The sequence below is a fragment of the Sorghum bicolor genome, chromosome 1, assembly GCF_000003195.3.
Source record: "Sorghum bicolor cultivar BTx623 chromosome 1, Sorghum_bicolor_NCBIv3, whole genome shotgun sequence".
Lineage (NCBI taxonomy): Eukaryota > Viridiplantae > Streptophyta > Magnoliopsida > Poales > Poaceae > Sorghum > Sorghum bicolor.
Window position 1 is genome coordinate 15,204,816 of NC_012870.2, and position 27,275 is coordinate 15,232,090.

Below are 27,275 nucleotides of genomic sequence, written 5' to 3' on the forward strand. Positions count from 1 at the left end.
GAAGACGTCGATCGCGCGCGGTCAAACAAATTAAAGACTTACGATAGGAAAAGAACAGTGTGCGTACGTACGCACGTAGAGACAACGCGCGCGATGAGCTAGCTGACGCTGGTCTAGCTACGTACGTGCTGCTCTTCTACTATCAGTCCACGATTCTATCACGATGGACCAGAGAGAAGACGCCGATGCAGTGGCAGACACCACACGGGCACGGCCGATCGAGAAGAGCTGTGCATGTGGATGATGATGGCAGCGGATGCCAAGCCCGACTTGTACTGTTCTTTGACTGAGAAGCGCTGAAAGTAATTAACACTGCAGGTTCTGTCGTCATCACCAGGGGGATCGATCATGCATATCGATCCTTCCACAGCTTTATATATATATATATATATACATTCAGTTTGGATGAGATTACTCTATCAGAATCATCCTAGCAGTGTATATCGTACGTACACATCTGAGAGCTAGCTAGCACTAGCTGCATGCGCTAGGTGGTGTGGTGTCATGTGGCGGCTAAAGATCGGCGAGAGGCCAAGCAACCCGTTGCTTCGGTCGCCGAATGGCTTCTTTGGGCGGGAGGTGTGGGAGTTCGACCCCGCCGCCGGCACGCCGGAGGAGCGCGCCGAGGTGGAGAGGCTGCGCCGGGAGTACACCCGCAACCGCTTCACGCACCGGGAGTGCAGTGACCTTCTCATGCGGATGCAGGAAAGTACATCCATATATGTCTGCTAATTATTATTATTATTATTGCCGTTGTTTTCCATCTATCGTACGTTTTTGCGTCACCATGCATCATCAGTTTCATCAACCCTACGTACGTGTTGCTTCAAAGATTTTGTGCTAGCTTTGGTGCATCTCTCTCTATATATATGGATGCATGGCCTGTCTTTCGTCCGGTGGTACGTGTTCCTGCTGTGTGTTCACCATCATCGTTGGACTGGGTCCGGTGCAAGTGTACTTGCAAAATTAAATTGTCATCCCTTGCTTTATATCCTGCAGTGGCCGGCCGGATTGTTTGCAGGTGCCTTGCTGACCCTCGGATTGTCTATCTAGTGACCTTGTCTTGGTCTCAATGAACAAAAATGTTGCTAATATTTTCTACAAATCTAGTTAAATTTATCGCCACGCAAACTATGACGACAAATATTATAGAGAGTACACACCTCTCTAAGGCCAATCTCAATACAGATTTCATGAAGATTTTATGCGCACTAAATAGAGTCCGTTTAATTTCGGGCATATTTCTTACATATGGGACCGGGACGCACTATTTTTGTCCGTAATAAATATGCCAGGCCCGTGATATGATGACAATTCCCTTCATATGCATGTGTCGTCTTCCTCGCTCCTTAATTGAATTCATATCTCATAGCCACCTCATGCGTCTTGGGTTTTTGTTGGCGTGAAAACATAGTTGGTGCAGTGCTGGATGGGTGAAATTAGAGCTGGTGGGTGTTGCGCCCCTCCTTGAAGGCACTGTCTTCGTTTGTTTGTTGATCCGGTGGTGTCCCCTTTTAGTTTCAAGCATTGAGTTTCACTTAACTGGCTGATGGAGTTACTTTTCTCATTGGTTCAAATTGACTTCAATTTTGTTCTGCTCTTGCCCTAAGAGGGCAAGCCCATAATAAAGCCAAGTATATATTTCCTGCTTGGTTATTAGCCAAGCTATACAATAATAATCTTTTATTTGTCTATAGGAAACTTTTTGATTATTATTACTTCTACCCATGTCACACCTTCTCTTTCATAATTCTCCTCACATTCACTTGAGTTCGACCTATTACTGCATATGCTTCCATGCACAACTTGTTGCTTGCAATAAGGGGCCCACTACTATAAAATGAGTAACTGAGACGGTCAAATCATATTTAAAAATGGTCACTCCAATGAGCTATTTCTCTCCTGTTGATGGTTAGAACCATCTATAAAAATGCATGCATAAAGGTGGGTGACTTAGGCAATGCAACCTGCCTTAAGAAATGCTTAAGCCCCCTGCCGTTTAATTATGAGGCAGGCCAGGCCTGCTTGCCTATGTAAAGTTTTTGACGTGTCTCATAATTTATTTATTTATTTTGTAGTGTGCAGGACTTGTCTAATTTTCAATTTGAATTACTACACATTTGTGTTTTCACCTACGTACGGCATCTTTGATGAAGTCTCATGGTTCGGTGTCCATCCCTTTGCAGTATACAAAACAGAACCTTCATAGTACAAACCTTCCATCTATCAAGATTGACAATGATTCAGAAGCCACGGGAGAAACTATACTAGCTGTGTTGAGGCGTGCCCTTAGTCAATTTTCTTCTTTGCAAGGACCGGATGGGCATTGGCCTGGGGGTTACAGCGGGATTTTGTTCATTCTACCACTCATGGTATGAGTTTTATTTATGATCTAAGTTTATGAGAAATCGAAGCTTCCACAACAAACTTTGAATTATCAAAGCACACAAAGTAACATATAATAAATAACAAAATGCTAGAAACATAATACCACGTCAACAATGAATGGATCTATAGTCTTTTTATTGATTTAACTAAAAATATAAAAATGTAAACATAAATCCTATAAAATAGAAACATAGTATGTTTTAAGGAATATATAAAATGTTAACCATTATTGTGGATAACTAATGATAGAAACACAACACCATAACAAACATTCTTTTTGGGGGATATGATAATGTACGTCAACAATGAATGGATTTATAGTCCTTTTATTGATATAATTAAAAATACAAATATGTAAACAGAATCCTGTAAAATAGAAACATATAGTATGCTTTAAGGTATAAAATGTTAACCATTGTTGTGAAATACTAATTGGATATGATCTCAATAACATTTTGAGGTTCCATTCTCATGATATTTTACAAAAGGTCACTATTTGACCAAATAAACATACATTGTCACATTAGTTATTTCATTTTTTCATTGGAAAATTATATTCAATAATTGTGGTGGTATCATACTTTTATCTCACAAAATTCATTTACTATATCTATAAAATCATACCTTTAACATTGCTCTACCTTTTTTTTTTGTGTCTTTTAGATATTTGCATTACATGTCACACGATCACTACATGAAGTTTTGTCAATAGAGCATATACATGAGATATGTCGCTACATTTATAACATCCAGGTATTTCAATGTTTGCTTAAAATTTCTACACAATGTAGAATACATAGAATATCTTACATATTCTATGAAATATAATATGTATAGAATGAGGATGGAGGCTGGGGAACACATACCTTGGGACCAAGCTCCATGTTTGGCACATGCGTAAACTATGCAACCTTAAGGATTCTAGGAGAGGTGCTTGATGGAGAAAATGATGCATTATCCAAAGGGCGTGCCTGGATTTTGTCTCATGGAACTGCAACTGCAGCACCACAATGGGCAAAGATATATCTCTCGGTATGCAAATAAGTCATCAAATTTTATAAATGTACAAATAGTTTAAGCTTCAATAATTAATAGATTTGCTTCAAAAAATAATTAATAGATTTATTTATATATGGAATGAACATCTTATTTTTGTTTTATTCTTTTAGGTTGCAATACAATGTAAGTTCTCACTAGTTAAACAACATTTTCTAGCGATGAACATCTTTGGCATTGTAAATATATGGTTGTGGAGTGAAATTAATGCAATTCATTGTTGTTGATTTCAACAAAAGGTGGTAGGTGCATATGATTGGTCTGGGAACAATGCAATTATTCCTGAGTTATGGATGCTTCCACATTTTCTCCCAATTCATCCTGGTATTTTATCCTAATCCACATTTTCCTAGTTCATATGTATCCACAAGCATATTTATTCCAACTTGTGTGCACTAGAGTGTAAATAAATTAAACAAATATTTGAATGCACTCTACACCTTGCATTTAATTTAATTCTTTCTAGGAAGATTTTGGTGCTTTTGTCGAATGGTTTACATGCCAATGGCTTACATTTATGGAAAAAAGTTTGTTGGACCTATCACTCCAACTATTTTGGCAATAAGAAATGAGATCTACAATATACCATATAATGAGATCGATTGGAACAAGGCTCGCAATTCTTGCGCCAAGGTATATTACTATCCTTCTCAGCATTGTTTCTTTATACTACCACTAGTCATCATGTACAAAATAGTCATATTCTAAACAACTATGCTCATTTTCACATAGTTTATTAATATTAGGGTTTATTTATCAATTTTACATCATGTCAGTGTTAGTAGTGCTGAATCTATCTTGTGCTAGATGGCATGATGTATATTTTAACATGGCACATTTTTAAAAATATGAGCGTAGAATAAAAAAAGTCAACGTTTGGCCTCCCTTTAGTGTGATTGGCCAACATTTAAAAATATTTAATCATGTTTATCCAACGACTAGATTGGGAGAAAACCCCTTGAAGTGGGGCTCCAAGCTGGGGATTAGGAGTCTTGCTATAATAGGGTCCTGCTAGAGTTGTTCCTTTTTTTGTCTCATACTCAAAAATATACTGGAGCTGAAATTGTGTTGACATACAAGATGTATTTTAAAATTGTTCACATTACTGGTGTTACAAATATATTTTTGGCAGTTTTATTTCGCCTCTCAAGGATATTATTGGCTGCCAAGGCAATTCCATATTCTAGTAGCGTGTATTATATATGAGTCTATGCATGTGTGACGTTGCATGGTTGTGCTTCAGTCATAATCAGATTTCACTATGTACAAAAAAATGACCAGTTGCATAAGGACATATCATGCAGGTATTCAATTATGTAAAAGTAATTGTTGTTCTTTTTCCTTTGGTCATTGCAGGAAGACCTTATCTATCGCCGTTCATGGTTGCAAAGTGTTGCACTCGCTTATTTAAATAACTTTGTAGAACCATTATCAAATCTCTGGCCGATGAATAAGCTACGAGAAAGAGCTATGAGCAACCTCATGGAACATATCCACTACGAAGATGAAAACAGCAACTATGTTGGCTTATGCCCTATTAACAAGGTAGCATCCCATTATCTTTTAAAATAAAGGCTAGGCTTTCTTCCATATCTGTCTTTTTTAAGCTATAGGAGGTCAAGTCTCTACTAATTATAATATATTGAAAAGAGAGAAAATGTGAAACACAAAATACCAATAAACAAAAAATATACAAGAAGATCAACAAAATTATATAAGGTCCTCTAACCATTTGTTAGATATCTCACCATGGGAAAAGTTTCTTTAAACCTTCTTGGTTTGCATTTTTTTCAATCTCAACTAGAATTCATCTTAAGATGCAATAATTTCTTACTGATCAAATAGAAAAATGCTTCCGCTCATTAAGATAGTGACTTCTATGAAAAAGGGTAGCATTAACTACTTCCCAAGCTTTGCAACACCTAGAAAGGATTATCATATATCTCAATTTCAAGGTTTAACAGAGCCCAACAAGCATTAGCAAAAGGATAGTGGATAAAAGTCAAAGTACTCTAGAGTCTCTACATCTTCATCCCCACAAATAAACACAATTAATTATAAGACTGCATAGCTCTGCCTTAATTTGTTTATAAGTCAAAAGAAGACTTTATGTTTGTCCTGGCACATACATGTTGCCTTCTAGTTGCATGATGATAATGCTAGCAATCTCCCACCCTATTGTTATTTTAAAATTCAATTATCTACTTTGTTATGTACACACTATATTATTGGCTCATTGCATAAGGGTTCAATTACTAAAAATTAGTTGAGGTGTTTGCAGAAGCAAGAATGTTATTAAAATTTTCTAATTTTGACTAGCAATATCTACTAACATCAGTGTTCCCAATCTGCATGAAATTTTAGATATGGATGGTCCAAGTTAGAAAATCCACATAGTTTCAAACCTTGCTAAAACAGATTTATATTTTATGATATGAGTGACTTTATTATTGATCCTCCAACACATTGTTTCACAATTTTTTGAGTGGAAAATACAGCAAGGGAGACCCCACTATAATTGTTTCAAAATTGCTATGTATCTTTTGTTTCCTTTTCCCTTGTCCAAAGAAACCCCAACCTAGCATGGGCCACATTTCAAAAACTAAATAGTCATTTTCTTACATTTTTGGACAACAACATCTGGAAATGCATGGGCCACAATTGTGTTTGTGTTGGCATAAGGTATTCTATTTGGCATGTATGTTTTCCCTTGGATGATTATCACGGTACCATATTGATATAGATCAAATGGTATCCAATTTATCAAGTAGTCCATTTGAAATCTCATAAAAGAAAATCATAAACATAGGTAAGCTGCTAATAAGAATAGTATTAATAAACCCTTAACTTTCTCCTAGTACACATGCTACTACCATTTGCATATACTCAATTTCATTTCATAATGTTCTTAAATCCCTTTCCAAGCCGGTAATGAGTTTAAATCTCTACAAAAATTTACAAGTCACTTTCCTAGATAGATCAAATAGACCTACAAAATACTCTTACATGATGAAACTCTACCCATAGTTAGCCATCACTGGATCACCTAACTAGATTGTTTATGAAAGAAAAGGCATACTACTACCTTATTTGCAACGAATCATGTTGTACAAAACTATTATTTTACTAACTTTTCCTTTTTATGCAATTAGGTCTTAAATATGATATGTTGTTGGATAGAAAAACCAAACTCCCATGAATTTAGACAACATCTCCCAAGGATTCATGACTTTTTGTGGATTGCTGAAGATGGAATGAAGTCAAAGGTACTATTTTTTGTGCTTTGTTCTCACTACTATAAATAACATTATATGTGTAGGAATGGTGAAAAATGATTCATACGAGTGGTTTTTGTAGTCGCATGTACCAACACCTCTAGAAATGAGGCGTTTGTTGGGCTAGGCCAAATAACAACCACCTTGAAAAATGATGCCTCCAAAAAATTATTTCTATAGCAGTGTTATCCAATGAAATTGTGATGTTTAAGAACATTGCATTAAGAAAAGAAGATGTTTGAGCACAACTCTCACACACATATGCCCTCGAATTAGTTGATGCATAATGTGCCACTTAGAAAGATATATGACTACTAAAAGGATCAAGTTACCTAAGAGAGTGGATTTCTTTGGTTGAGGATTGAATTTTACTTCTAAATTTTGCATTACACATGTTGTTCCTCATGGACGAAGTGTGTCTGATGTGAAGACATTTTGCAACCTAGTTCCAATCATATTCTAGCATGGAAAATCTAGCAAAGCAAACACTTGCAAGAATGTAACCTCTAGAAAGTAAGAAAGATGGTTCAGAAGGCTTTTTCTTTAGGCATCAAAGAGTCAACATTGTTGATGTTCTTATTGGAACACATGTGTTATGGCTACCTCCCCCTTGAACCACAAATGGACTATAATACCCTACCCCATTAGAAACTAGTAGCAGTTGTGAAGTTGGCTCATGTGGCATATGTGGAGTTGTAGTTAGTGGGTTTAATACCACCATGAAACCTTAGGATGGTAAGGGCTAGCTTATAATCCTTATTGTTCCAAACATAATACCTCCAAGTTAACCATTTTACATGAAGTAAGGATGAAAGTGTAAGAGAGGTGTTACATGTATGCGGGCCCATTCCACATGAGAAGCTAGGCCCTAAGCATATTTTGGACACTAGGTGTTACATGGATGGAATGCTCTCTAGTGGTAATCCATCATCCTTTATTTGGCTATTCCGCAAGTGTCACCTCCTTGGAAGCTCACCAAGAATCAACACCACCAAGCCATCTAGGTGATGCCTATCTTAAGAGGAGAAAGCAAACCTCATTTTCCCCAAAACCAGCCAAAAAATAGGTGGATGCACTAATGGTGTCCTTAATCTTCAGTCAATAAACTTGCAAATTACTCTAGTTCTGGTTCTTCCTTTTGACTTCAAGGTGTAGATATATATGAACCCCAAAGGGTGGAAAGAAACCTAAAATCGATGAGGTGTGGCTACATTAACATATCAAAACTAGTTATTTTCTCCATGCATAAAAATTTCAAACCCCAAATAGTCTAGTGCAATTTAATTTGGCAAGAGGATATTGTGAGTGCTAGTACCTCACCTCACTATAAGAATCTAGTGTTACTATTTTATAAAGCTTTGATTGAAGCATTTGCTAACCTTATAAGAGCATCTGATTATTATTTGTTGAAAGCTTTAGGTGAGAAACTCAATCCATTGACAACTCTCTCCCTCTCTAATGTTCTTGCTACTTAAGTATTCATTGACTTCAACAGAGCATAGATGTCACACCCATATTTTAAGAACAAAATAGGATGCATAAAAGACTCATATGTGCCCCAGAAATAGTCGCACACATAAGTAGACAAATCTCAAATGTACCATTGCTGTGTTTATTACATAGCGGAACATAGTAAATCACATAGTCTCATACAAAAATGATAGCATAAAGTAATCAACGCTCTCGACGGAAGCTCCACACAGGGACACTGTTGACTGGTTGACTCCAAACCTAGTACTCATAACGATAATCCTCATTCCAGTCGTCTTCATTATCATATCCTGAGGTGTTGGGAAATTGCAAGAGTGAGCACATATCGTACTCAACAAGTATAACCAGGGGTTCATGAGGCTCAATTAGTTGACACGGGTTTGACTGCATTTAGCTTTTAATAGTGGATAGCATATTCATAATTAAATAGTAATTGTCAAGGTAGCATAAATAATCCATTAATCCCATGATCAAGTGTAAGCATAATTAATCCATAGCATAAACGATAATCAAATGAACATAACAACTTAATAAGCTCATCGTCGGCACAGCAAGAACCCCCAAGGCCGCTCATAACCGTGAGCACGGCTAGTATACCAGTTTTTAACACTCTGCAGAGGTTGTACATCTTTACCCATGAGTCACGATTTACCCTTTCGCCCGAGGTGATCAGCCTCTTAACCCACTTTCAAGGAAGGTCGGCAGGGATCACTATGAAGCCTTTCAAAAGTTCGTCTAACAAGTTAGGGCCGCAAGGTTTCCTTTGCGCGCAGATATAGAGCCCCCCTTCCGATGGCACAATGACTCGCAGCCTATACTCATACAGACAGAGGCCACACTATACCCAAAACGGTTCAGCCCCTCCGCCCTTTCGGGTAACCTCTAACAAGCTAGAAAAGTGCTTCATACTGAGCTAAAGCCAGAGCCATTATAGCCCTCATGGTTGCACTGTTGTCCCGGTGATCACTTACAGACAAGATCTCATACAGTTATTTGTCATTCTTTTATGTTCATTGCATAGCTATTAATCATCTTACAAGATCATGGATTATATCAAGCACTAGCACATCTACAACAAATGCATATCAAGTAGGTAGCAAGGAATCCAGGTAACAATCATCTATGATTTTGCTAAGGTCGACAAGGTGATAGCATGCATATGATATATATGTAGTTAATAGTGAATAGGTAACAAGGATGATCCCAAGTTATACTTGCCTTGATCAAAGCTCTCCTGAGCCTGCTGCTGGCCTTCGAAAGATTGACCTTGATCACCGACGTATCGCTCACCGTCTAATCCCAATCATCAATCAACAACACGCAATCCAATGTAGACAATCATACACGAAGCAAACAAGATATAATTAGAACAATACAACAAACAGTGGTAAAACAAATATAAAAGTTTATGAAAATATTCTACGCAGCGCTACGATCACACGAACGTAAATTTCACGAAAATCGGAATTAAAACGAGAAAGATATGAATTTTCTAAGATTTCCTATAGAGAAATAATTAATTAATTAATACCAGGAAATTAAAAAGTTTCAAAACAGAGGAATAATACTTCTATCATGTAGATCTCGTAAATACGAATCTAACGAAATTTGAATGGACAAAAACGGAGTTAAAATGAGTATTTTATGACCAAAATACTTCCAGTGGTAATCTTGTAATTTGCTGAAAGCGTATTTGAAATATACCAGGGTGAAATACGTTTTCTAAAGCTGTTGACGTATTCCACTGTGCCGCTTTGGACTGTGGGTTGAGCGCTGGATCTTCCAGGGGCTCTTTAGCAAAAGTACATAGCTGAAGGGGTATCGTTGCTTTGGGGCCGCTGATCGCGAGATGAACGGCTAGGAATAGATCGGGGCCGGGGAAAAAGATGGCGCCGGCCGGAACAGTGACCAGCGCGGCAGTTCTCCATTGCCGGCGCTAGAAGCCCGCCGGAGACCATGGGAAACGCGCTAGAGTGCATCAAACTCAAAACCGAAGGCACGGGGAGCAAGAGAGAGTTAGCGCGAGCTCACCTAGGGCAAGATCAAAACTCGGGAAAGGCTCGGAGGTGACCGGCGACTCGGGATGGCGGATCGGTGCTCCTCGGAACTTCGGCGTCGTTCAACGAATCACTGGGAGCACAAGAAAATGTAAGAACAAGTCCGACGGCTCTGCAAGGGCATCACAAAGCTCGGCATGGAGCTTACAACAACCAGAGAGCAACGGAACTCGGTTATGGCGGTGGCGGCTTCGTTTCCGTTTCGGCGAGATCCAACACGGCGATTAGGGCTCGGTTCCTCAACTTTGACGCAAAGAGGGAGCCGCGGGGTTGACCTAGGACGTTATATGGGTCTCGGTTTGCGCGTTTGGGAAGGAAATCCCGAGAACTCGGGCCTCGGTTCGATCCGGCCGAGTCCGTCTCACCCACGACGCTGGGAAGAAGATGGGAGGGGGCGAGACACTGCCGGGTGGGGTCGGTTGTCAGCGACTGAGAGAGAAGGGGGAGGCGCTGCGCTGCGGGGCCGGCTCGTCAGCGAGCCAAGGCAGAGGGGCGCGCCCGCCAGGCCACGCGCGGGCTGGGCCGAGGAAAGGGAGTGGGCCGGGGCGAGGGGGAGGGGAGAAGAAAGAGCAGGCCGGGGGGAGTGAGGGGAGCTGGGCCTCGGCCTGGATCCCAGGGGCTTTCTCTTTTTTTTTTTCTAATTTCTTTTCTGTTTTGTTTTATTTTTTTTCAAAGCCTTTTCAGAAAGGATTTTGAGGACAATTAAATACAAACCAAATACAATCAACACAAAATAAAATATGTCTCAGCATGAATGCACAAAATCATGTTACTAAGCTTATGATAAATTTTAATTTCCACAAAAATTATTTATTTGCTACATTAAATGCTCACTAAAATTCTTAAATAATTCAAATTAAATCCTATTAATTAAAATTCAAAATTTTGGGTGTTACAAACTCTACCCCCTTAAAAAAATCTCGTCCTCGAGATTGAGCAGTGTATAAACAAACCACTTGTGGATTTGATTCTCTCCAATCCTCTTCTCTTTCCCAAGTTGTTTCTCCTTGTGAAAACCAGTCCCATTGCACTAGCAAATTCATGTCTCTAGTCGAGTAACATACCTGGTAACTTATTTGAAAATTTATTCCCTACACAGTCCTCAAGATCAACACCATCATCCAGCTGATTCACTGTAGCTGTGGGTGGAGCCTGCACTGCTACATCCACACTGATTCTCTCTCCCTTGGGTGTTGTCACAACTACTACTTTCTCTTTGCACTTAATTTCCGTAGCATATTTCTTCATCCAATCCAAACCCAATATCACATCTATGCCTGAGGTTCTCATAACCATGGGACTAACAGGGAAATCTACCCCCCTTAAAGAAAGACTTGCTGAGGGGCAACAATATGAAACTGGTATAGTCCCCCCTGGTGAGTTTACTAGCATATGGGTTTTCAAGGCAACTAGTGGTATGCTGTGAACTCTAACAAATGCTTGTGATATGAATGTATGTGAAGCTCCAGAATCCAATAAAACTTTAGCGGAAATAGAGTTGATACTGAACGTACCCATCATAATCTCCGGTCCCTCTTGTACTGTCTCTGCAGCCACATGGTTCACCTTTGCTCCATGAGAATTAAACTTTTGATTGTTGTTCTGCTGGTTGAATCTCTCCGGGCAATCATATGACATATGACCTTCTTTCCCACAGCGAAAACACCTAGTAGGGGTATTGGAAGCACTTCTCTTCATAGAGGTGGCATTTGAATTTCCCGAGCGAGAAGTCTGTTGTCCACTCTGTTGTTGATTAGGATTACGCTGAGATTGTTGGTTACGATCCCCTTGACTAACTGGTCCATGGTACCTCTGTTGACCGCCCTGCTGCAAATTGAAACGTTGGCGTTGTTGCCTCCAGAACCTTGGGCTAACATTCTTCTCTTCTTATCTTGACCTTTACGCATGTTATCCAACACAATAGCACGGTTTACCAGAGCCTGGAAGGTAGGATATGTGTTTCCAGCCAACTGCAACCTAAGTTCATAGTAAAGACCTTTCATGAAGAGACGTTGTTTGTCAGCGTCTTCTCTAACTTCGTTTGGAGCATAGCGAGCCAACTGCTCAAACATGTCATGATACTCCGCCACAGACATAGAACCCATCCTGAGAGATCTGAATTCTTCCTGCTTGAGCTCCATCATTCCTTCATTGATATATCGTGCTCTAAAGTCTCTGCAAAATTCCAACCAAGTGACAGGAGGAGCATTGTTGGGACGAGCAGCTTGATATGACTCCCACCATGTTTGAGCTGCACCTTGAAGTTGTCCAGAAGCATACAACACTTTCTCCATATCATTGCACTGGGCTATGTTCAGTTGTCTCTCTATAGCACGAAGCCAATCATCTGCCTCCATAGGATCAGCTGAATGTGTAAACACCAGGGGTCTTCCCTTCATAAACTCGCCACGCTTATCTCTCACATGAACAGGTGGTGGTGTTGGTGGAGGTTGATGCTGTAAGTGCTGCATGAAGACGTGCATCATCTCATTTTGGGTTTGCATGAGTTCCTCCACAGTGATTGGGCCATTGCCACCATTGCCATTGCCACGGCCTCTACCTCTGCCTCTTCCCCTTGCTGCCATCTGCATTCCAAGGTATATAAACACATCTTAGTAATGTCCAACATGACAATTACAAGAGTTAACGGAATCTGAAATTTTCTGGGTGACATCCAACATTAGCAGATCATAAAATCAGTCATATCTCGAGTTCCAGCATTCAAAAGGATACATGCTGTACACCGTTGGAAAGATAAAGAAATTGTCTACAACTTTCATTTAGATCATATTACCAGATTCCAACGTGAGGTTAAGCAAAAAACTGGGTACAACCGAAACTGTTCCAGAATTCCATACTGCGCAGAAACCTCAATTTGAATCAGTCATAACTCTAAGCTCATAATCGATAATATGGTCATTCTTGCGGCATTGGAAAGATATGGAAGTCTACTTGTTCCCAGAAAAATTTGATGGACATTGCATGAACAGATTTTGAGATGTACCAGATTCTTTGCAGACTGCTCCAGAAAACAGCAAAGGACAGAAACAGAATTTTACCCAAACCCAACTATTTAGTTCATTAATCCTTATATCTTAGGCCTATAAACTAAATGAAATTGTAGAGAAAGTCCATAAGATCATTACAGTCATTACAAAAATCCAAATCAAGCATAAGCATAATAACAAACCAAACCAAGCATCAAAAGTTCACACTTCAAGCATTGACTCAACTTGCGGTACTAACGTTCTCTCCCTATTAAAGGTGAAGATCCTATAACTCCTATTTCAATGACGCCAGAAGGTGGTAAGAAAGGTTCTAAAAGCATATTCAAAGCAAAGAGTGGGGATGACAACAAGTCTTTAAAATAAGCAACAAGGTGAAGATGAATAGGATATAGTGTAGAAGAAAATATCAAGGCTTATAGAACAAGGATTTTATAGCAATTTCAAATTCTTAAGACGGCCAATTTCTAACTAGGCTTGCATCCGACAGTCAACAAAGCTTTGATACCAATTTGTCACACCCATATTTTAAAAAACAAAATAGGATGCATAAAAGACTCATATGTGCCCCAGAAACAGTCGCACACATAAGTAGACAAATCTCAAATGTACCATTGCTGTGTTTATTACATAGCGGAACATAGTAAATCACATAGTCTCATACAAAAATGATAGCATAAAGTAATCAACGCTCTCGACGGAAGCTCCACACAGGGACACTGTTGACTGGTTGACTCCAAACCTAGTACTCATAACGATAATCCTCATTCCAGTCGTCTTCATTATCATATCCTGAGGTGTTGGGAAATTGCAAGAGTGAGCACATATCGTACTCAACAAGTATAACCAGGGGTTCATGAGGCTCAATTAGTTGACACGGGTTTGACTGCATTTAGCTTTTAATAGTGGATAGCATATTCATAATTAAATAGTAATTGTCAAGGTAGCATAAATAATCCATTAATCCCATGATCAAGTGTAAGCATAATTAATCCATAGCATAAACGATAATCAAATGAACATAACAACTTAATAAGCTCATCGTCGGCGCAGCAAGAACCCCCAAGGCCGCTCATAACCGTGAGCACGGCTAGTATACCAGTTTTTAACACTCTGCAGAGGTTGTACATCTTTACCCATGAGTCACGATTTACCCTTTCGCCCAAGGTGATCAGCCTCTTAACCCACTTTCAAGGAAGGTCGGCAGGGATCACTATGAAGCCTTTCAAAAGTTCGTCTAACAAGTTAGGGCCGCAAGGTTTCCTTTGCGCGCAGATATAGAGCCCCCCTTCCGATGGCACAATGACTCGCAGCCTATACTCATACAGACAGAGGCCACACTATACCCAAAACGGTTCAGCCCCTCCGCCCTTTCGGGTAACCTCTAACAAGCTAGAAAAGTGCTTCATACTGAGCTAAAGCCAGAGTCATTATAGCCCTCATGGTTGCACTGTTGTCCCGGTGATCACTTACAGACAAGATCTCATACAGTTATTTGTCATTCTTTTATGTTCATTGCATAGCTATTAATCATCTTACAAGATCATGGATTATATCAAGCACTAGCACATCTACAACAAATGCATATCAAGTAGGTAGCAAGGAATCCAGGTAACAATCATCTATGATTTTGCTAAGGTCGACAAGGTGATAGCATGCATATGATATATATGTAGTTAATAGTGAATAGGTAACAAGGATGATCCCAAGTTATACTTGCCTTGATCAAAGCTCTCCTGAGCCTGCTGCTGGCCTTCGAAAGATTGACCTTGATCACCGACGTATCGCTCACCGTCTAATCCCAATCATCAATCAACAACACACAATCCAATGTAGACAATCATACACGAAGCAAACAAGATATAATTAGAACAATACAACAAACAGTGGTAAAACAAATATAAAAGTTTATGAAAATATTCTACGCAGCGCTACGATCACACGAACGTAAATTTCACGAAAATCGGAATTAAAACGAGAAAGATATGAATTTTCTAAGATTTCCTATAGAGAAATAATTAATTAATTAATACCAGGAAATTAAAAAGTTTCAAAACAGAGGAATAATACTTCTATCATGTAGATCTCGTAAATACGAATCTAACGAAATTTGAATGGACAAAAACGGAGTTAAAATGAGTATTTTATGACCAAAATACTTCCAGTGGTAATCTTGTAATTTGCTGAAAGCGTATTTGAAATATACCAGGGTGAAATACGTTTTCTAAAGCTGTTGACGTATTCCACTGTGCCGCTTTGGACTGCGGGTTGAGCGCTGGATCTTCCAGGGGCTCTTTAGCAAAAGTACATAGCTGAAGGGGTATCGTTGCTTTAGGGCCGCTGATCGCGAGATGAACGGCTAGGAATAGATCGGGGCCGGGGAAAAAGATGGCGCCGGCCGGAACAGTGACTAGCGCGGCAGTCCTCCATTGCCGGCGCTAGAAGCCCGCCGGAGACCATGGGAAACGCGCTAGAGTGCATCAAACTCAAAACCGAAGGCACGGGGAGCAAGAGAGAGTTAGCGCGAGCTCACCTAGGGCAAGATCAAAACTCGGGAAAGGCTCGGAGGTGACCGGCGACTCGGGATGGCGGATCGGTGCTCCTCGGAACTTCGGCGTCGTTCAACGAATCACTGGGAGCACAAGAAAATGTAAGAACAAGTCCGACGGCTCTGCAAGGGCATCACAAAGCTCGGCATGGAGCTTACAACAACCAGAGAGCAACGGAACTCGGTTATGGCGGTGGCGGCTTCGTTTCCGTTTCGGCGAGATCCAACACGGCGATTAGGGCTCGGTTCCTCAACTTTGACGCAAAGAGGGAGCCGCGGGGTTGACCTAGGACGTTATATGGGTCTCGGTTTGCGCGTTTGGGAAGGAAATCCCGAGAACTCGGGCCTCGGTTCGATCCGGCCGAGTCCGTCTCACCCACGACGCTGGGAAGAAGATGGGAGGGGGCGAGACACTGCCGGGTGGGGTCGGTTGTCAGCGACTGAGAGAGAAGGGGGAGGCGCTGCGCTGCGGGGCCGGCTCGTCAGCGAGCCAAGGCAGAGGGGCGCGCCCGCCAGGCCACGCGCGGGCTGGGCCGAGGAAAGGGAGTGGGCCGGGGCGAGGGGGAGGGGAGAAGAAAGAGCAGGCCGGGGGGAGTGAGGGGAGCTGGGCCTCGGCCTGGATCCCAGGGGCTTTCTCTTTTTTTTTCTAATTTCTTTTCTGTTTTGTTTTATTTTTTTTCAAAGCCTTTTCAGAAAGGATTTTGAGGACAATTAAATACAAACCAAATACAATCAACACAAAATAAAATATGTCTCAGCATGAATGCACAAAATCATGTTACTAAGCTTATGATAAATTTTAATTTCCACAAAAATTATTTATTTGCTAAATTAAATGCTCACTAAAATTCTTAAATAATTCAAATTAAATCCTATTAATTAAAATTCAAAATTTTGGGTGTTACAATAGATTTGGTGAGTGTTAATCACTCCTTACCCTCAATGTCCTTTCTTGGGTGATGGTATCTAGTGTGCTGAGATTTACAGTGAGTCTAACTCAGAAATAACACTCTAGAAGCTTTGTCTAGTGAGAAGTATCTAGCGAACACCTAAGCATCTGGTGTTCACTAAAGTTTTAGGATATTCCATTTCAATTTTATCGAGTCCTAACTTCTTTTCTTGCATTCAGGGTTTCTTGCATCTCAAACCAGGCCATGCTCTTAGTTTTCATTTTCATCGCCCTTGTAATACCCGATTTTAAAGACAAAACCAGATATACACCATATGTGAGTCTTATAAGAGAATCTATAACTACAAATGAGGTGTAATATCAAAAGACAATGCATAAATTATATAGCGTACTTAGTACATCAGAAATAACCTTAGGCAGCAAACAACGGAAGATAACTCCAAACTTTGGGTATTAACTCCACTCTATAGGATCCAAACTGACTGGTTGATCATAAGTCTAACACTCCTCCTGAAGTGTGGGGGAAATAGCAAGAGTGAGTCCATGTCAAACTCTACCAATATAGCAACAAGGTTATATATATCCCACAAACTCGTGATCAATGTAACATAAATAATGTAGAGCATAAAATAATAAACAATAAGTACTTTGACATAACAAGAATCATCATCTTTAATGTAGATGTCCCTAAGGCCGCTCGTGTGCGTGAGCACGGCTAGTATACCAGTTTATTAAATACTCTGCAGAGGTCGTACATCTTTATCCATGAGCAATGATTTACCCTTTCGTCCAAGGCCCGTCGGTCTCTTAACCCACTACCAAGGAAGGCTGACAGGGTTCACTATGAAGCCCTTCAAAAGTTCATCTAACAAGTTAGGGCTATTAGATTCACTCGGCAAGCAGATATAGAGCCCCCTTCCATGGCACATAACATACAACCTATACACAAGGACAGAGGCCGCACTATACCCAATGTGTCAAGCCTTACACCATTTAAGGTAACCACTAACAAGCTAGAAAAGGTCTTCATACTAAGCTAAAACTAGAGCCATATAGCCCTCATAGTTTTACTATCAATCTCGGATGATCACGTATAGATAAGTCTTCAAGTTGCTAAAAGTCATTTTTATCGTTTGTTTCTTAGACAAAAATCAAGTCATAAGATCATGGTCACAGAAAGAAAACCCAATGCTATACTTGCCTTGATCCAATTGCTCTTGCTGATCTTGCTGGTCGTCAAGGTACAAATCTTGATCACCGAAGTACTGCTCCATGTCTATACTCGATCACCAATCATCAACACACAAACAATCAGAGCCAAACATACACGAAGCAAACAAAGCTACAATTAATAGTACACCAACAGTAATAATTGATAAGAAAAGCTTTCAAAATGTTTCTACGCATCACTACGATCACATAGACGTAAAGATCACAAAAATCAGAGCTAAAACTGAGAAGTTATGAATTTTCTAAGATTTTCTATAGAAAAGTAATTAATTTAAATAGTAACTCAAAAATAAAAAGTTGCAAGTTGGTGAAATAAAGTTACTAACATGTAGTTTATATGAAAACAAACCTAACGCAAGTTAAATGGGTCAAATCAGAGTTAAAATGAATATTTTATGAGTTAAATAAAACCAGTGGCAAAACAATAATTATTGAAAACGTATTTTGAAATCAAACGGGATAAACTACATTTTCTAAAAGGGGAAAGCGTAATTTTGGAATTCGCTTTGGATTGCATGTTCGAAATCAGAAAAGCACAGGGGCTCTTTAGCAAACATACCAGTGAACTGGTATCTTCTAATCATGACCGTTGATCTTGGATTGGATGGCTGAGGAGGATTGGGGAGGATCCGGCCACCGGCGCACAGGGCTTTTCGCGGCGGCGCCATTGCCGACGGCGAGGAATTCGCCGGATATGGCGGTTTCGGCCCTAGAGGTCACATGCCTAGGCTCGAGAAAAACACCAAGAGAAGGCGCGAGTGAAGACGAACTCACCCCCGTTCCTTGGCAGCAAAGAGAGTTTGAGGATGTCTGGCTTCGGCTATGACACTTCTCTACAAAACTCTAAGATCATGATGTTAGCAAGTTAAGGCACAAAATCAAGGAAGAAGAAGTCCCACGGGGTCGCTAACTCACCACAAGGCTCGAGAAGGACCTCCCAATGGCAAAACGGCCACAGAGCATGGCGTCCACAGTGGTGGTGAGCTTGCTCACCGGCAAGATCTAAATCAGTGCTTGGCGGTGGCTACGGCCTCACGATACTTGCATATGCAAAAGGAGGACTCTGGAAGGTCAACAAGGCCATATACGGTATCTAAATCGCGTCCCCTGTAAGAAATCCTGAGGAATCCGGTGTTCTGTTGCAATTGGAGTCCGGGGCGGACTGGAGGTGGAAGAAGGCATCGCTGCCATGCAGGCCCCGTCAGCAGCGAGAGAAAGGAGGGGAAGGCGAATCCACAACATGGGCTTCCTTGTTGGGCCGGGCGGCCGGCTACTAGGCTGGTGCTCGCGTGCGTGAGTGAGGGAGCTGCCTGGGTTGGGTTGTCCTACTGGGCCAAAAACAGGGAGAGAGAGGGCTTTTACCTTTTTATTTTGTTTTTATTTTATTCAAAAGCCATTTCAAATCCATTCTAAAAACATTTTGAATCATTTTGAATTTTGGGTTCAAATACACTCATCACAATGAATAAAATGCAGTGGCATGCATGCTCAAACATGTTACTAACTCCTATGATAAATTCTAATTTAATGAAAAATATTATTTCTATGTTTAATGAGCACAAAAAATACATATTTAAATCATTTTAACTCTATTTCAAATGGAGCAAACTTTTAGGTTGTTACAACCCTTGGTAGAACTTGTTTATGTATCTTAATGTTGATGCATATATCCATTCCAACATTACCATGAAAACCAAATAGAGTCAACAATTAATACCAATAAAGTCCATGTGTTGTGATCTGACTCATTGTTGCCTCAGCAAAACACAACTTTCTATGTTGGTGATGTCATTTATCACCAAAACCAAATAGGACCTAAATGCTTTTAACATCACTAAGGGTGTGTAGTAATTACCATCCCAATGACTAACCTGCATCAAACAAAGGTTTTGTCTCCTCTCAAGCTTGTCTCATTACTCGATATCTAGTATGGATTTGATCTAGGTTGCTACTATATATACCTGCTTGGTCCTCTCAGGTCATCCTCAGTGGAAGTTTCATGACCCAGTTTCAACACATCCATATTTTAGAAATAGTGATGTCATTTTTCACCAAAACCAAATAGGACCTAAATGCTTTTAACATCACTAAGGGTGTGTAGTAATTACCATCCCAATGACTAACCTGCATCAAACAAAGGTTTTGTCTCCTCTCAACCTTGTCTCATTACTCGATATCTAGTATGGATTTGATCTGGGTTGCTACTATATATACCTGTTTGGTCCTCTCAGGTCATCCTCAGTGGAAGTTTCATGACCCAGTTTCAACACATCCATATTTTAGAAATAGTGCAGAAGAGTTTTGTGGGGATAAAACTCTCTACTTCCATAAAACTCTTATCATCTCCCTCTTCGTTAATACAGTGCCACATCAGCATATTTAATGTGCATGAATCTCTAATAAAACTCCCATTGAGACTAACCTCATTACCTACTTAAGTGCTATTGGTCCTTGTCGGGACCTTATAATGAGACGTCTAGGCTGCCACACTAATTGAGGTCATTAGCTGGACCACACTATGTTCTAATTTGGACAATGTACATACAACATACACCCCTCTCTATGCTATGTTATAATAGAAGTACTGCAATCATATCCGTCTAATCTTGGGCTTCCACTCCAATTTTAGCGTATTCATTATTCATGCTCAATTGTTTATGGACTCAACGAATCTGACAGTTATGCATGGTAGAGCAGGAAATAATAGTTTCATTTCATCTCATTGACATGATTCCATGCCCATCTCTAGGATTGCTTACTACCCAAATTAAACCACCATGTAGTTTATACTTAAAATAAACCGCTCCTTCAACACTGAATAAATGTATTGGTTGCTTTCTAGATATTTTTTTCTTAAAATGCAGAAACATAACAAGTTTTTCTTCACTAGGTGTATGTTGGTTGCCAAAGCTGGGAAACTGCGCTCATAGTTCAGGCCTTTTGTTCAACAGGGCTTACTGAGGAGTTTTGTTCAACCCTTCAAAAAGCTCACCAGTTCTTACAAAATGCACAGGTTTACTGAGTATATGTGTGATATATTTTTATTGAAAATCATTGATTCAGTATAAATTGACATCAGTATTTTATGCTTGTAGATTACTGAGGACATTCCTAATTACAAAAGCTACTATCGTGAAAGAACAAAAGGTTCTTGGACTCTATCCAATGGAGAAAACGTTTGGGCTATTGCTGATACTAATGCTGAAGCACTTAAGGTTATATTTTTCACTAACACAAAGTGAATTTAATATTTGGAAACACTTTTCACATGGCAAGAATCAGACCTTGCATGTCAAATAAAGATGACTTAGTCCCCTCTTGGTAGCAAAAGAAAAACATTATCCTTGTTTTATCTTTTTGTAGGAACAGGCAGGGTTTCCCTCCGAGAAATTTATTATTAAAAGAGCAAATTACATTAGAGAATTAAGAATGAAAGAAGATAATAGAAATTACAATTGGCCTTATAGCCATAAATCTGTCAAAGGAAACTATCACGTCTTTGCCTCAAGGACCATAGTAAACTCTTTCATAAAATATCCTTCCAATTCACAACCTTGGTGCAATATAATGATCTGGAGATCACAATATTTTGCTCTGTTCGAGTCTGATCCATCTTTTATCTTCTTGAGGCATGTTTTAGCTTGAGCAAATGTATTTATGATCTTAGTGAGAATCTAAATTAACATGTATTAAAATTTTGTACAAATAGTTATGTTTTACTAGAAATATATGTGTTGAAGGTACTATTTTAATCATTTGTTTGCCTTTTATTTCATTGTGTAGGCAATACTGCTGCTGTCTGACATTCCTTCAGAACTTGTCGGGAATACAATCAAACAAGAACGGTTGTATGATGCTATTGATTGCCTCCTTTCTTTTGTGGTATGACTAATAAAATTATCTACCATATATTACCAACATTTTAGCTACAGTTAGAATTCCTTCCCGAATGTATTCATGCATGAAAAAAATATAAGTACCAATTAGGAAAGTGTATTGAAATTAGATTAAAACGTGTGCATAGAACAAACATATTTTTTCAACACTTAGACAAAGCTTTTTTTCTTGCCAGCACATTGGGCATTACATCATCATAGTATGTAAAATGTACTTAAATGTAAAGCATACTAACAAATGAACAAATGAAACTATTCATCACTAGCACTTCTAACAAATTCAATGTATATAAAATTATTCATTGGCCAAACTCAAGAGATATTTTACGTAACACACCTACTAATAAGGGTCAGTTTGGACCTTGATAGCCAATTTTTACCTAACTGCTAGATTCTTTATTTGCTAGGTAGTTCATTTAAAGCAATTGGTTGGGCTATTAGCTAGGGTCTTTGAATATACTAAAGCTAGCTATTTTTCGTGGTTAACTATTAGTTGCATGGAACACCTCTAATCAATGGATCTATTTGCATTATACAACTCAGACATGATATATAGATGCATGCTAAAGGCACCTAACCTGCATGTAGGGTGTCTATATATCTCGTGAACTGAAGCTAGTGGAGCCATCGGGTAGGCCTAAATGGGTTATTTCTTACTGGGTTCAAATGTAGTTAACATTTTTGGATTAAATTAGGAGAGGCTAAACATCTATTAAGACATATATTAACCGGTAACAGAGGGATCGATACAACATTGGGGGGGCAGTAGAGCCCCCTCCCTCTGCCCCTAGTCTCTTCCAACGAGTGTTTGCATCATTATTATGGGTATTTGGATCCATAATTAATATCTTTATCATTAGCCTATTATCCATCCCAGTGTTTGCAACAACCATCTCTTTTGTTTATGTATCAAACGTAGGTAAGGAAAACTCAGGTTTGTTTTTTATTAACAATTAAGATAATATGCCAATGGTATAGTCCGATGCCAGATCTCAAAATAATACAAAAATACATACCCATGGTAACATAAAATTCAAGTAGAGATTTCTAATTTATCTGGACCTAGATCTTAACATAATCAACCTTCAAACCTAATGTAATTGGAAAATTGGAGCTTAATTCACTTTAAGCATTAAATATATTGTTCTTCACAACAAGTTCAGTGACTGGACCATCATTTACATTCATTTTGTATCCTGACAGTTACTAGAGGCATCACACCAATCTATAACATGAATTGGGTGTCAAAGCTATCATCACAACTGATTCATGGTCAACATAACAAATCGTGATGGACCGCTTGTAAATTTCATTTCTACAGTAGCGAGATTACCATCATATAATTTGTGGCAACTTGTTGGCAAGTATGCCCCTCATGTCACATCACATCCATTACACTTGTGGTCCCTTCTCATATATCTAGGTTGTACTAGCGCAAGCGATTTCAGGTTGATCTGCTAGCATGTTACTAGGCTATGATCTTTTACAACAGCTAATAATTCTGCATTGGGAGGCCTGAAAACATAAATTCTAGTATGACAGCCATATATACTTTGTTGCACGCTATTCTTGTCTCAAACTATAGAATAATCAAGCATGTTGGATCCAAAATTCAAGGCTCTACATGTTGGCCGTATAGTTATTGAATTTCACAACAGTTGTCCGCTTACCTAAATCTATATGATGAACTTTGCAATTTCATGATTATATGAAAAAAAAATCTTTCAATTTTCAAATTCAATAGTACTAATACAGCTATTTTTCTACTGTTGAAGAACAAAGATGGTACATTGTCATCAGCTGAATGTAAACGAACAACTTCATGGGTGGAGGTGAGCATACCTTTGCATGGTATTAATGTAAACCATAAAAAATAATGTTTCTGATTTTTTGTCTATATTTGAAACTTTTTCCAAGACTTCTGCTATATATACTTGTATAAATTAGAACTTCATCTATCAATAATTGAGGAACTTCTTACTAAATAGCTCTTCTCAACTAGGAGCGAAATAGTGGAGATAAACAATCTAATTTATTTTACTGATGATATTACTAATAAAAAAAGTCTGTCTTATTGAAGATCATCAATATGTTGGAAGAGTTGTACTTTGTTTAATGAATTTAATTCATAACTTTATGAAGATCTAAACAATAAATCGCTGAAATGAATTAACTGTAGCAACTTTTAACAGTCTACGAACAAGACTATTCACTAGTAAACATCTGAGCTAAGGAAAAGTGGAATCATGTATGTGATACAGGAGAAATTCATGTGTCATGTGTGTGGCAAATCTAGTGCTACATTGGGTCTGATCTCATAGTAGAACTGAAATATCTAATGTTCTCACTTATTTGAAGTTTTAATTAAAAAATAAACATATTTGTCTTCAGTAACCGATACACATGGTTAAAATGATTTGGGGGGGGGGGGGGGGCGCAGAATAAATCAAAATATATTACCCTTTCGCTCTTTATAGCAAAGTAGTAGGAATAATAGCTTCTGACCATATTTAGGAGTAACAATTGATCCCCTAATGCTATTTGCACATGGTATGTAAACCCAACATGTTTATGGAAATTGGAAAATCCAACCCTGAATGCAGTCTTGCATCCACCAACCATGTACATGCATGCATGGGATTTCACCATGCCCTTGTTGGATTTATATATTTTTCTGGTACTTTTACTTTTATAAAATTTCATATATTGTCATTGTCATTTATTACTTATATATATTACAAAAACATGTGGTTTTTGTAGCTTAGCCATGACATACTAAAGTACTTTTATTTTAATGTCGTATCAAAATCTTAGCACCATGTGAAATTGATTAACTACGTTCCTAATGCAGTTTATCAATCCTTCTGAGAGTTTTCGTAATATCATCGTCGACTATCCGTAAGAGATCCGAGCATCTGGTGGTTTAAAATGTTCACCAATTTAGTTTCTAAATTGCACAATGACTAACGGCCTATAACCAAATATGCAGGTATCCTGAATGCACATCATCATTAATACAAGTTTTAATATTGTTTAGAGACAAGTGTCCAATGTATCGTCGCGAGGAGATAGACAAAATTATCAAAAGTGGTGCATCATTCATTGAGAAAGTACAGCGAAAGGATGGGTCCTGGTATGTACAAAATGAATTGCTAAGATTTATGCGTGAATTATATTATGACTGCTAATGGTAATAATAACTAATTAAACAGGTACGGCTCTTGGGCTGTGTGTTTCACTTATGCAACATTCTTCGGTATAAAAGGATTAGCTGATGCAGGAAGAACATACCAGAACAGTTTGCCTATCAGGAAAGCATGCAACTTCTTGTTGTCAAAGCAGCTAGCAACCGGTGGATGGGGAGAGAGCTACCTCAGCTGTCAAACTGAGGTAATTGTTCTTCCATCATTTGCATTATTGTATTCGGTCAAGACATTCTAATTAAGTTGTCTCCATTAATTGCTGTCATGCATGCGTTAGACTTATATTAGAGATTAGAGGATTATTAACAGGCGGATTATTATTGCTAATAGCTCATAGAATAGATTAGAACACCTAGCTACTACATCAGATAGAATATATACCTTCGTTGGAGGAAGTAAGGTGTCGTGGATTTGGTGAGTGTGGCTCCGGAATCCTAACCCTTTCTTCCTCCTCCCAGCTGCGAGCAACCGCTGATGGATCCATCGCATGATAGAGTTTGCGCTGACTTTTATGAGCTAGCGAGTAGAGGAGGCCGCCAATAGTGAGGGGGCCGGGGCGGCCGGCGACTTTGGCCTGGACGGATGCAGATCGATCCAGCATGCCATTGCTCGCGCGGTTGTGCCTCGTGGCTGAGAGAGAGAGCCGGAGGACTTCACCTTGAGAACCGAGAGGATCGATCGGAGGTGCACACGCAAGACCGACGATGACCGTCGGCGCACGTACGTGTGCAAAAGAGGCCGAATCTGCAAAGCTGGAGCAGCAGGCTGCCGAGATGGAGCTTCAGCAATCAGCACCTCACGTATTGCTATTGTGCTGAGCTGGCGCCAGCTGGGCTACTTTGTGCTAAAATTAGCTTTTTTTTAACATATGACTTAAAATTAGTTTTGTAGTAGTGTTCTTTCCAACAAGACATGCTCTGGAAAATAAAGTACTTAGAGTTTGTGCTAACTTTTTTTTGCTACAAACTGAACAGGAGTATGTTGATAGTGGCAGGCCACATGCAGTGCAGACTGCACAGGCGATGCTAGCTTTACTTTACGCTGGACAGGTTTAATTTGTGCCCCACCCCAACCCACCCGCCCACCTAGTCCGATTGGATGTAGCTGCTTTCCTAATGTTGATACTATGAGCAGGTTGAACAAGATCCAGCGCCACTATACCGTGCTGCAAAAGAATTAATCAACATGCAGATGGAGAACGGAGAATTTCCCCAACAAGTATGTGTTTTTCCATACACCAAAATAGAGTATTCCATGCATATTAAATATAAATTGAGTGATTTATTCAACTAGTTATTAGGAGAAATATGGCCATTATGCAATTTCATAGTGAGTAGATATCTAGTGAATTAGCAGGACTAAACTAATAAAATGTAAACAAATACTGCTCCCATATTTTTGTAAGGCGTATATATTTTGTTGGAAAATGGGATTATTATGTTTATGAAACCTAGTGGCTAACAAAAAAATGGCCATGATATATCTAGTGTCAGTATATATGCCTTGGAACTAATCATACTTATGAAGAGAGATGCACAATTAACAAGGAGAAATAAAGAGAGAGAACTTCATTAATTAAGCCACATATCAGCTATATATTTTGAAACAAGAGGTCAACGAATATAAGCCTTGCTTTTTGAAATGGAGGGGTAGTAATAATGTTATTTTACCTGGTTTAGTTTTATAAGTGTTAGCATGCATGTTTAGAATAGTAGAGAAGTCCATGACCAAAATTTGTGGTAGCTTTTTAGTGTAATGCAGGTATGGAGATCAGCAATTAACTGTGTGTGTCATTCGGACTGACATCAACTTCCATCCTGTTCCGTTTTGTTCAATTCATCTTGTGGTTGCCATCTCTAAAGTCTAAAAAATGTTTGAATTTGCATTTCAATTTTAGGAAATTGTTGGCAACTTCAACTCCTCACTTTTCTTTAATTACCCCAACTTCCGGAACTTATTTCCCATCTGGGCTCTAGGAGAGTTTCGCCGCCGACTTCTTGCAAAAAAGAGTTAAGGTGGGTATCTTAGGCCATTTCTATGTATTGTATTTGGGATACAAGTTTCTATATATATTGTATTGTATAATGCATGAACCAAGCCCGTGGTGATGAGAATGTAGCACACAAGAAAATTTGTATTGTATAATGTATAAGCCAAGCCCATGGTGATGGAAGTAATACAAAATAAAATTTGTATTTACTAAAGTATATATTAAT

At 39.1% G+C, this 27,275-nt stretch overlaps 1 protein-coding gene across 1 annotated transcript; it reads left to right on the top strand.

The window, feature by feature from the left end:
* LOC8064550 (achilleol B synthase) lies at window positions 426-27,275 on the top strand. Its single transcript, XM_021463508.1, has 18 exons — window positions 426-705; window positions 2,187-2,372; window positions 3,052-3,141; window positions 3,226-3,420; window positions 3,684-3,768; window positions 3,911-4,077; window positions 4,801-4,989; window positions 6,597-6,710; window positions 20,851-20,973; window positions 21,056-21,175; window positions 21,744-21,842; window positions 23,632-23,688; window positions 24,708-24,754; window positions 24,846-24,989; window positions 25,069-25,246; window positions 26,034-26,108; window positions 26,194-26,277; window positions 26,957-27,275. The coding sequence occupies exons 1-18, from the start codon at window positions 505-507 to the stop codon at window positions 27,071-27,073; spliced, it is 2,271 nt and encodes a 756-aa protein (XP_021319183.1). The 5' UTR covers window positions 426-504; the 3' UTR covers window positions 27,074-27,275.